The sequence below is a fragment of the Aythya ferina genome, assembly GCF_964211825.1.
Source record: "Aythya ferina genome assembly, chromosome: 17".
Classification (NCBI taxonomy): domain Eukaryota; kingdom Metazoa; phylum Chordata; class Aves; order Anseriformes; family Anatidae; genus Aythya; species Aythya ferina.
The window spans coordinates 15,644,109-15,656,084 of NC_140316.1; the positions used below are offsets into that span (position 1 = coordinate 15,644,109).

At 45.5% G+C, this 11,976-nt stretch overlaps 1 protein-coding gene across 2 annotated transcripts in view; it reads right to left on the reverse strand.

Annotated features, from left to right (window-relative positions):
- The window catches only part of PITPNB (phosphatidylinositol transfer protein beta), a 29,481-nt gene extending 21,102 nt beyond the window's left edge, over nt 1-8,379 (reverse strand). Inside the window, exons 1-6 of one of the 2 annotated variants that reach the window (XM_084538783.1) lie at nt 8,299-8,379; nt 6,567-6,597; nt 5,567-5,712; nt 3,908-4,013; nt 2,888-2,962; nt 585-668 (exon numbers count right to left, since the gene is read on the reverse strand). In XM_084538783.1, the coding sequence (XP_084394909.1) occupies nt 585-668; nt 2,888-2,962; nt 3,908-4,013; nt 5,567-5,712; nt 6,567-6,597; nt 8,299-8,318 (462 nt within the window). In that variant the 5' untranslated portion in view covers nt 8,319-8,379. The remainder of the gene's footprint in view (nt 1-584; nt 669-2,887; nt 2,963-3,907; nt 4,014-5,566; nt 5,713-6,566; nt 6,598-8,298) is intronic. The other variant, XM_084538784.1, reaches the window with a different exon arrangement.
- Between the last annotated feature and the right edge of the window lie 3,597 nt (nt 8,380-11,976).

Genomic DNA, 11,976 nt, shown 5'->3' on the forward strand with positions numbered 1-11,976 from the left:
ATTCCACAGCTCTCAGAAGAAATAAGCAGTTTATTTCTTCAGAACTGTTCTAATGAATGAAGTTTAAAAATAAAAAAAAGTCTAGCTTTCAATGGCAAACCCCGATGGTTCCTCTTGAGATTGCCTGAACCCCAGCTGGAAGGATGGGTGGAGGGACAGAATTATTTAAAGAAATTCTAACCAAAAGTAGCAGCAGAAGCACAAGAGCAGCTTGATGGATATACCATGCTCTGTCATGCAGGACACACAGGGTAGATTCTTGCTCGTGGCTTCACAAACCAAGATGGGCACATACATGCTTGCATGATTAATTAGTTTATCTACCAGTAAAAAGTACACCTGTGCCAAAAGTCTGTTGCCTTTCATGTTTTACTTGTGCAACTAAAAGTCAAACTCAGTAATTAAAATTGTAAACACATTTGCTAAGTGTGGAACTTAGGAATGAATTATTCAATTCAAGTCAATTTTCATTTATCTGTCAGATAAAATCGATACCACTTCTAGATTATTCACAACCAACAGAAAGCATCGGTGGGATTAGAAGCATGTTGCAACCATATCCCAATATGAAAGCATTTACTTACTCCTGGTTCTACTTGAGTTCTATCTGCAATGTCAATATGGACAACTTCAACACTCTTCCATGTGTTTGGATCTAAATTGTGCACCTGCAAAGGAGAAAAATGAACGATTTTCATGTTGTCACCTAACAAAGCGGTCTGTCTCACACAATGTGTATGCATGCACTAAGTATGATTTTTTTCTGGACTTCCTAGAGACAGACTTGTTCTCAAAACTTACCCTTTCTCCCTCTGCTTTTCTAAAAAGGAATTATTTTCCAGAGTTAAATTTAGTCACTAACTTTAAACCAGCACAAAGCCTTCAGTTCCCATGCATTCAGGAGACCTAGATTTAAGATTAATCTGTATCATTCTGTCACAGACATCAGAGCTAACGAAATCAAGCTCTAATTAGAAATATTACCCATTCAGTAATCTGGACAAGCTTTTTCATTTAGAAAGAAGCTTTCACAAGTTCTAATGTGCAAACATGGAAGGTTTCAATAACCTGACTAAATCTAGCAAGTTCCCTAAATAATAGGCCTGCCTTTAGTACACACCAGATGAAATGCATCTGGTATGAAAGTACATAATTTAAAGATGTAACTAAATTCACATGTTGTACTGGGTCTGACTGGGATGGAGTTAACTTTCCTTGCAGCAGCCCACACAGTGCCATGCTCTGTACTTGGAGCTAGAACAGCCCTGGTATCACACCAGGGTTGTGTCTGCTGCTGAGCAGTGCTGGCACTGCATCAGGACTCCCTCCAACCCCCCCCAGAGCCAGCAGGCTGGGGGCGGGCAAAAAGTGAGAAAGGAACATCACCAGGGCAGCTGACCTAAACCAACCATGCCATATGATGTCACACTCAGCAATAAAAGGTGGAAAAGGGAAGAAGAGGGGAGGGGTGGGCTCATGTGAAAACGTCTGTCCTACCAAACACCTACATGCGTTGAAGCCCTGCTTCAAGGACATGGTCAAGCATCACTTCTTGGTGGGAAGTAGAGAGTAATTTCCTTCCTCTGCACTTCCACACAGTCTTTGCTTGTTTCCCCCTCCCCTTTTCCCCTTTCCTTTAGTTAAACTATTTAATTAATAATAATTTTCCCTTAATAATTATTTTTTCCTTTAATTAAATTATCCTTATCTCAACCCGTGAGTCTTTTTTTTCCTTTTCTTATTCCCCTCCTCTTCTGAGGAGAGGGAGTGAGAGCACAGTTGTGGTGGAGTTCAGCTGTCTAGCAAGGCAAAACCACCACACACGTGTAGTCTGTTAGGCATAACTACGCTTAAAATTAAAGCAAGTAAAGCTGCATAAGAAATGCTCTCCTTCTCTGTAGCATATCCACATAGTACCGGGGTTGTTTAGTCTGAAGAGGATGCTTAGGGAAGTCCCTGTTGCTCTCTACAACTACCTGAAAGGAAGTTGTGGGGAACTGGGGGTTGGCCTCTTCTCGCAGGTAACTAGCGATAGGACTAGAGGGAATGGCCTCAAGTTGCGCCAGGAGAGTTTTAGGTTGGAAATTAGAAGAAATCTCTTCCCAGAAAGAATAGTCAGGCATTGGAATGGATTGCCCAAGGAGGTGGTAGAGTCACCATCCCTGGGGGTGTTAAGAAACAGTTGTACGCAAGACTTAGGGACGTGGTTTAGTGGGTTATATGGGTGGTAGGGGGATGGTTGGACCAGGTGATTTTGGAGGGCTTTTCTGACCTTTATGATTCTATGATCCTTTCTTTAGGGTTGAAGTAATTCATCCCAGCACTGAAAATATACTGACAATTATTCCTTTGTGGATGCTCTGTAAATAGGCTTTTCACTGTACATAAAGAAGTCTCCTGAAGAGACCCATGAACTCAATGAACCAGGGAGGAAAATGAGACTACCACCAAGCCTGCAAAATTTACAGAAGCTGCCTCAGAAAAATAACCCTAAAAAAATGTATGAAGATGAACTATAATGTGTCCTTGATAAAGCTGGTCTCAGATAAAATTGCTAACGTAGCACTAGCTTATCTAAAGTAGAATAACATGAAATTAAAAATCTCCACTTACTGAAAACCTTTTAAAGTATCTGGGTAGGAATCAACCATCTGCATTGACCTCAACATAATAAAATGAAAACCTTTTCTTGTTCTTGTACCTCTTTAGGTGAAACAGCTTTGACCACTTTAGATGGATGTGAATACTTTTATTGTTTTATATTAGTAACAGGTAGGGCTTTGACTTTTTCTGAGAATTACCTGCCATTACCAGAAATAGTATACTTTATCTGGATGACTATGTGTGGCAAATATTACTAAAGCTATGTATCCAAATCCCAACTCACGTTCTCCAATGTCCCCAAATCTGGTTTATGCCAGGTCTCAATTTTTATGAAGAAGTCATCTTTCATGTATTCATTCTGTAAGAATTAAAATCAAAAAGCATGAGTCTGATTATGCCCAGTCAGCTTAACATCTAGATGGACAGTACAGACATTTTTTTATATAAATACAAAATTATACTTACAGAGCTGTAATACTAAGCAAGGTAAAAAACGATGTAAAAAATGAAAGAATTTCTCTGATAAATTACAGCTCAACTTATAGCCAAGTAGCAGACATATAGAGTAACAAGTTGCTTTATGCCAGACACCCTGGCAAGGCAAATATAAATGGCTGAAGCTAGCTTGCCAGAGTCAATTCTAGCAGCAATAACATAAAATGTATTAAAACCAAAAACAAACAAACAAACAAAAAAAAACAAACGTTAGAAGACTGATAGTAACTAAAATACTCACTGTCACAACTGGTCATTGGAAACACAGGGAATGAAATTGAAAAGGAAACAAAAATGTTATTAGATACAATAGTTTCTGAACAGTCTCATATACAATTACTAAATCACAGAACAAGAAACATTCAAAATCCTTCAAATAGGATTTATACACATTCGGTCAGCAGAACACAACTTACTAGACTTAAGTTCATTATATAATACTACAAACTATTCAATAAAAACAAAACAGAGCTTACTCTTAGACCTTACACAATTACAAGTATTGAAATAAAGCAGTCATCTTATTCTTACAGACTATAAAGAATTAAATACTTTTCTAACTGGCTCTGTTCTACATTTGAAGAAAGAGGCAGCTCTTCAGTCTTGTACTAGGGACACTGCATAAAAAGACTAGGTAGGAACCAGTGAACTGATTCACCAAGGTTGTTTTTCAGAAGCAGATCTCCTTTTCAGAACATGAGATCTCACAAAATCAACAAAACATGAAAAATATTTTCTACTTGATAGCACCACCTCTTTGCCTAAACCATTTAAGACCATCCCTGAACACTGACAACATCAGACATACAATGTGGGACCTACTTGTTCTACAGTAAGGGTATGCATTCCAAGCCTTCTCATGGAATACCAGGGAGCCTTCTGGAGCAATCATCCTTACAAAACCAGGAACTTTACTGTGAAAAACAAATATTAGCAACATTTAAAAAAAAATGTTTGCCAACTGTAGCATCCCATCGATTTCTGCCGCTCTGAAAAGAAAGGCACTTTCTACCTTAGCATTTTAAGGGGTATGATGTAGAAGTTACCCACAGTCTGCGGGAACTCAATGTTACTGATCATAAAATAATTAAGAGAAATTGGTAAAGGTAATCACAAGATAATCAACAGTGAGCTATACATAATTTCGGATGTACTGATCAAAATGAAAGTTGTGCTACAAAAGCTTTCTTTTCTCATCAAGTATAGTGGAGACAACCACTGAGGGACAGCACTGCCCAAGGGACCTCACCTCCAAACTCTAGCAAAAGTGGAAGTCAGCAATAAGCAAGCCTCTAACTCAGTTGGCCTGTAGTCTAGACGGAAGGCCAGTCAGCTTTCAGCCATGCTTGAAGAGGAAAACTTCAGCTTACCATCAACAGCAGAATTACCACCTCTGATAAATGTCCCTTCTAGTCTATACTGTGCCCGTGACAGTTGACAAAAATTGGAAGTTTGGAGAAAAAAAAAACAACACAAAATTCCATACAAGGTAAATTTTGTATTTCCTATCAGGGTATTTGAGGCTGGTACCCTTAAGCATGTGAGTTTAAACAAACTACATGTATTCATGTAGATAAGGAACGGATAGAGTTCAGTCCGTGCAAGTGTTCTTTCTTCAATTTCCCCCCAAAATGATGAGTAAGTTCCTGTCCTTTTTTTTTTTTTTCTTCTTCTTTCAGATTCAAGGCAAAAAACTGCCAACTGATAATTCCTTTTTATACAGCAGGACCTTATGTCCCACTCATCTGGAAGTTTTCCTTTTCTAGGATAAGCAAACAATTCTTTCAGTTCTTTCCTACACATCATACTGCCCACACTTCTTTCTATACTATTTCTATTTTCTCTCTAGTTTGTGTACATCTGAAAGTCCAGTGCACAAAGCCAACCAAAAAGAGTTACCACCCATACATTACATGCAACAATCCTGCATAACACAGTCCTGAAGGGAGCTTGCTTTCATGTTTAAACTCACATTGCTGACACACTGTAACTTGCATATGCTTTTGAGCAGTACTACTGTTCAGCATTTATTTCCCACATCATCCTTCTGCCTCCCCAGCATGCACCCATTAGCTATATATATATAGTAACTGATCTCCTTTTCTCTACCCTATATCAACATTCCTGTCCTTTGGGCTATCCTACAATGTATCTGTGACACCAACCTATCATTTTGGCTATGTGCTAAGAATTCAGAACACTGGTACTTGGAGATGCTTTTGCCTATTCACGGATCAGACATTTTGCATGGTTTTCCATTACTCTTTGCCAGAGCATTCATGCAATTTCAGCAAATTTAAGGGTGGTAAAAAAAAATGCAAGTGCCCCAGAATAGTAAGCAATAGCTGGTTAAACACTTGTGGATCAACTCCAAGTGACCATAACAGAATAGAATAGTTCATTTGGAAGGGACATTCAAAGATCATTTAGTCTAACCTCCTGACCAATATACGTTTGTTTTTCTCACCTCTTTAAGTGATAGATTTTGTGGGTATATTGTCCCTTTTCACCATCCTTTTCGTAAGGCTCATTTTTTAAGACTTGAATTCCTTCACCACCTCCTGTTTCATTTTTGCTAGCTTCTGCCACAGAATAAAGTTGACCAACTTGATACTGAAAAGTGAAGAGAAGCAAAATTTCAATATATAAGTCAGACAAAATATTCAAAGCATAGAGAATTAGATAGTATAAGCCAAATGACTGGAAAGAAAAATAAATAAAAAAGTTTTTAGTAAGTTTTACTGGCGTTGTCTTAGCTTATCTGTGGTTTACGAGTACCACGTTTTTTCACAGCTTGTTTCACACTAACGTAGTGTGTTAGTGTAGAGCACCAAATCTGTTATTCTTCATTTTTCTCACGGTAAAAGCAAAGTATATAAGTTCTGTTTAATTTGATAAAATATAATTTTTCAGTTTACAAGATTTTGCAGTGATTGATTTCCAGCACCAACCTTCATACTTTTAACCAACTAGATACTGTCCCCACAGGTCCCATGAAATGGTAACTGTAGGAAGTTCAACCTTGTGCCCTCAGAAATACGTTTAAACATTTCAGAGCGAGTTTCAGTTAAATCTATTTCAGCGTCACTTAAATTGCTGGCCACAGATCTCAGAAGATGGTTCCTACCTTTGCCTTTAGGAAAAGGCTTGAAGTCACTGAACGCCTTGATCAGCAAGAAAATTCTGCTGCCGTGCAGAGTTGCACAATTTTCTTCTCTTGCTTGTAAGCCATGGAGTGGCTCAGAATAAAACCCTAAAGACTCTTGACTCCTTTGAAATTCACTGATCTGCAATAGTTAATTCCGCTCAACTGGTGGCTTACACATGCAGTATCTTACACGTACTAGGGCGGTGGACGCACAGCACAGGAAACACTTGGGTCCAGGCTAGTCTGATTTAAACAACACACTGACATCTTCCCACCCAACCCCCAAAAATAAGGACAGGTAGGAAGGATGAGGACATACCTCTTGCACTGAGCAAGGTAAAACCACTCGGCTAAAAGAGAGAAAATTAAATAGAATGAATAATTAGGTTTTAGATAACAAACATACACTGTAATAAATATATTGAAGAAGGAAGTGTCAAAATGAGTTAACTTGAGTTTTCTTTTCAGAAATGCTGTACAACAGTAAAATGATATGGCTATAATGCAGGAAGCCCAAATAAAATCAAAATGACATCAAGTGTGTTACAAAGATGGAAGGGGGGGGGGGCAGCAGGCTGAGAATATTAAAAGCTGCATAGAAGAGACAGGAAATCTGGGATCTGCTTCCAACTCTACTGTAACTTTGCATGGCAGTGGATTTGAACACTGGGGTGTCAGTTCTCTTCATGTTTCACAACAAACAGCCCTGACTGCACAATTTAAAAGGAGAACAAATGGACAGGCCCTCAGAGCCCACAGATGAATTTTGGCAATTACAGCAGTTATGAATCATTCAAAAGCAACCGCAGCTCACATCTTATTTATGTGCCAAAAGCAGGTGTGTTTTAGGCAATGTAGTTTTAATGCAATGAACTCTCCAGCTAACGGCAACAGGAGGGGCTGCAGAAATTGATTTCTGACAGCAATGGCATGCTGTACAGACAATGCTTTGCAGTTTCACCATACATAACAAAACAAAGATGATGCAAATTATTATAGTTACAAAACAGCATCGTACAACAGCTGCCTGGATGCCAGGGCTTTTAAGCGATGCTATCTCCTTTAGTGACAAACCGAGCAACCGTGAAAATTTGATGCAACGTATACAAATGTACCCTGCCCGCTGCTCTAGAAGGAAAAAAAAAAAAAAGTTTTAAGAGCTGTAGTTATTTCATTCAACTTTTTCTATCCCCTAATAATTGCACAGTTTGAGATCAGCGTTTTTGACATGCTTCTGTTCAGGTGCTTCTAAACTACTACACAAAAAGGCCTCAGCAGCTTGAGCGCCCTCAGCTCCCCTTGCACAGAGGAACACGCAGCAGCCTTGAGAAGAGAAACGATTGTCCCAGCACATCGGAAGGTGCGGCTTCCACACAACTTTTTCCTTAGCTCTTACTGGGTGAAGACTTTTGGGGCTCAGGCTAGCTGTGCGTCTTGCTGAAATGCTTTCACTTTGAGCTGGGAAATCTCCAAAGAAAAGCCGAGGAGGAACCCAGCCGGGCTCAAAGGCACGGCCCGCCTCGGACACCGGCGAGTTTCAGTTCTGAAGGCAGAGCTCAGCCCCCCCCAGGGACGGCCGGGAGCTGCCAGAACGACACCCTCGGGCGGAACGGGGCCCGCCAGCAGCCCAGCTCCCGGGGCTCCGCGCACGCCGGCACCGGCAGCGCCGCAACGCCCGAGGGCTGGGAGCCCGGCCGGGGACGGTGCGGACACGGCCGGCGGGACGAGCCTGCCCGCGGGGCCGCCGCGTGCACGGCCGGGCACCGAGCGGGCCCCGCCCCGCCGGCGGCGCCCCGGGAGCCTCGAGGCGGGGAGGCCCGGCCCGGCCCGGCCCCGCCGCACAGGGAGCGGCCGAGGCGGCGCGGCCCCGCGCTGGGCCCGGCGGCAGGACGGGCGCTTCCGGCGCGGCGGGGCCGAGGGAGCCCGCGCGGGGCTCGAGCGCGGGCAGGACCCGCCTCGGCCGGCGGCGCCCCCGGCCCAGCCCCGGCCGCGAGACGCGCGGAAGGCGCCCCCCGGCCCCGCCCGTCCCGCCCCGTCCCGGCCGCACTCACAACTCCTTGATCAGCACCATCTTCCCCGCGCAGGCCCGCACCGCGCACGCGCGACCGGCACGGCCCGCCCATGCTGCACCGCGCGCTTCCGGGGAAAGCCCCGCCCCCGCGGGCCGGCCCGCCCAATCTCGCCGCGCCCTGGGGCGCCGCACCCGCCCTTCGCCCCGGCGAGATCCCCGCGCGCACGCGCCCGACGCCGCCAATCCGAAGGGGCGCGGCTCCCGGCAGCGCCCGCGCCTCGCCCGGGGCAGCCAATGGCGGCGCGCCGCCCGCCCCGCGCCCGCCCCCCGTGCCCCACCCTTAGGAGCAGCCGCAGCAGCGGGCACGGCCCCGCGTCCCCCCCCCGCGCTACGGGCGGGCCCCGGGGCCGGGCAGCGCAGGGCGGGGCTGGCGGCGCTGCCCCCCGGGAGCAGAACGAGCCCGAAGCGCTGGCGGGGGCGGGGGCGGCGTCCCCGGGGGGTTCGCGCCGGGAGCCGCCGCCCCCTGGTGCAAGTTCCCGGTGCCCTCGGTCGCGTTGCCGGTAACGGCGGCGGGAGGGGCTCGGGGCGGCGGGCGCTGGGCTCACACCCGCCCGGGCCGGCGGTGGCGGCTCCCCCGCGTCCTCCGTGAGAAGCAAGAGCAGGAGGAGGCCCGGAAGGCTCGGGCCCGGGAGGCGGGGCAGGGAGGTGGCGGTGAGCGCCCGGCGGGACGGGCTGCAGGGAGCCGGGAGCGCGGCCCCGCGGACAGAAACGGCCCCGCCGCAGCGGGGAGCTCGGGGCTGCGGGGGGGGGGGGGCACCGCTCGGCTGGGGCGGAGCGGGGCGGGAGGGGACGGGACGGGAGGCGAGGGGAGGGGAGGGGAAGGGACGGGACGGCACCGCGGCCACACGAACACTGCTGGGACAGCAGCAGCGCTCCAGCTGCCCCTTCTTCCAACACCTTTCTTTTAATGTAACAAATGGCAAAGTGGGGACAACAGAAAAATGGGAAAAACAGGAAGAAAAAAAAAAAAGCTTTCAGAGTCAAAACCTTTAGGTTTTTAATCCAAAAAGGGATACACAGAGCTTCCATGAGTCCGTGTAGGGATTTCCCTAGTAACAACAAATCTTTCTGTAGGAGGCTCTCAGGTACTACAGAGATGTGCAGTGCTGAATGCTGGGGACAAAACAGGAAAATGAAGGAGCACTGAAAATGAAACAGGAAAGTGAAGGCTAGTACTGTTTCTGGGTGTTCAAAAACATGATTTCAATAAAAACTCAGTATTTGTTGAAAATAATGCATTCTGAATGTCTTAATTTGCTTTTCAGTTTCCAAGCGTTAGCTTTCAAATTTTTCAGATTTTTCTTCACAGCTGTGCTAACGAGCTCCTTCCCCTTTAACACTGTGTTAGATGCCCACAGAAAAGACTAGGTAAATCAGAAAGAAAAGCAAAATTAAACACTTCAAGATCTGACAAAGGGAGGGCAAAACTTTATAGTTTAGCACTCTGGAAAGGAAATGATTCTTCCTCAAAAAATGTAGATATGTCTGGCTGTGGTACAGCTGACAGTGTTTACACCTGCAAAGATTGTCACTGTGAATAATGCTGCCCTATTGCTGACAAAATAAAGTGCTATTTTGAATGGACATTCCTGTCAGTTTTCATCCCACAGGAAATTTAAATGTACAGTTTTAATTTATGGGTAGCAACAGTATGTTTTTGTACTCAGTGGACTCCCACTCTAGCATCCGTCCCAGCACAGTGTCTGTATCCCCACATGTATGCATTTCATCCTTCTTCCGAAAAAGGGCCACAGACCCTACTTGTGGGCTCACCTTTGTCCACCCTTTGAAGCCATCTTTCCCAAGTTTTGTTCATCAGTAACTAGAACTAATGATGCGTTTACACATCATCCCCAACAGAGTAGAAGAGAGCAGAGATTCAGATGGGGAAATTCAATGTTGCCAGACAACCCTCCCACAATTAAATGGCTTTAAAAAAAATCTTCAATATGCTCTGCCTATAAAAACATACTTTCATTCAAGTCCCTTGCAATGTGAAAGATGGATGCTACGGAAACTGCCACTCAGACTTTTGCCTGTACCGGCTTTGTTTTATTAAGCAAAGAAATTACAAAGGGCTGTGCCAGGACACGGTGGGGCTTTAAGAGTCTGCTTCCCAAAGTTCTCAAGCGTTCTGAACTTTCCTTTATTTGTTTTTTTCAAAATCCTGGCTCAATGTAGTCCCCTGCTGCTGCTTTTTCCCCATATGGACAACATTTGTCTTTTGTTTACTCAGCCAGCTGCAAAGTGTGCTCCCTCCAAAACCCTTATTCTCTTTGTTTATACCCAGATCATACCACACACGACAGCATCATCTGAGTAGCTACATCCTGCTGATTCCAGACACTGCATACAGACAAACCACTTCAGACCCATATATACAATTTCACCACGGTCTCTGCTGCTGGACAGGATGCTTCCTCAGCAAGCTGTTCTTCATGGGAGCCCTCTGGCCTATGTTCACCCTGCATAGGTATCAAATACAGACAGTGCAGTAGCACCTCAGCAGCTCCTGGCTTTTGTTAGATTGAGCTTGCCGACCGACTGGAGTCCCGCTGCCTAAACACAGGTTTGCATGTATATGAAGTGGGACGGTGACATTGAAATGTAAGAGCATGGTGGCAGGAGGTCTGTAACGGGACCTGCTGAAGAAGCATGCTTGGCCAGTGCCCACCACACTAGGAGCTGGGTCAACAGGCTGGCCTGCGTTATTCACCTCTGTGTACAGTAGCTGGAAGACATCAGGCGAGACATCAGGTTAGGTCCCATGGCAGACACGGTGCCGCACAAGGCTCGTACCTTAGGAACAAGCCTACTTGTGAAGTGCCTGTGACCCTCTTACAGCCTCCGGTACTGTGCTGCAGGGCAGGCTTTGCTCTCGCTCTAACAGCTTTCCACCGATCGCAGAACAGGACAACTAACTGCATCTGCCTGGAAGGGTAAAAGGCAGAAGCTGCGGGGCTGGGCTGCCAATGCAGGGGATGTGAACTATCTCTCTGAACCAGAACTCCTCCCTTCCATTGAGTTCCCAGGACCCTGGTGTGATAGAACAGGGGTTTGTAATAGCAGCAATCATACTTTCATTCAATGAACAGCAAATGAGAACATGTTTTTTCTTATTGTTTTTAATATCTAAACATGCTCTTCTATGCCAAAAGATCAAAGCTCTGCACTTCAGCACCCAGGTTATAGATTTGGGACTTGGGAACAGTGTAGGTGAGGTAAGTATACCCTAATTCTGACATAAATGTCACTGGAGTCCTCCTATCTAATCTGCAATCTCAGGTACAGTGTGGGTACCCATGTGCCTAACCCTGAGTTTGACTTTTTCCATTTGCGCCCTGAAGTATCTTTTAGGGAATATCCTCCTGTCCTGGTCACATGTTGGAATAGCAATGCACATGTTATCATCTGCTCTCTTACAGCCACAAAGCACTGGAAGTCTGAGGACTAACCAAGAGAAGAAAAGATGTTTGTGATGGCGACCTCTCGGATTGTTTTGTAGTGGCTGGCAGCAAACCGAAGCCCCTCTCCAAGAGATTCTCAGAGGAAGATGTGGGAGACCCTTTACAGGGACAGCATGCTTCTTGTTGTACAAGCAGCATTTGCTGCAGTTCCCTGTAGAACAGCTTTCTCAGAAGCCAGTGAAATACCAGGC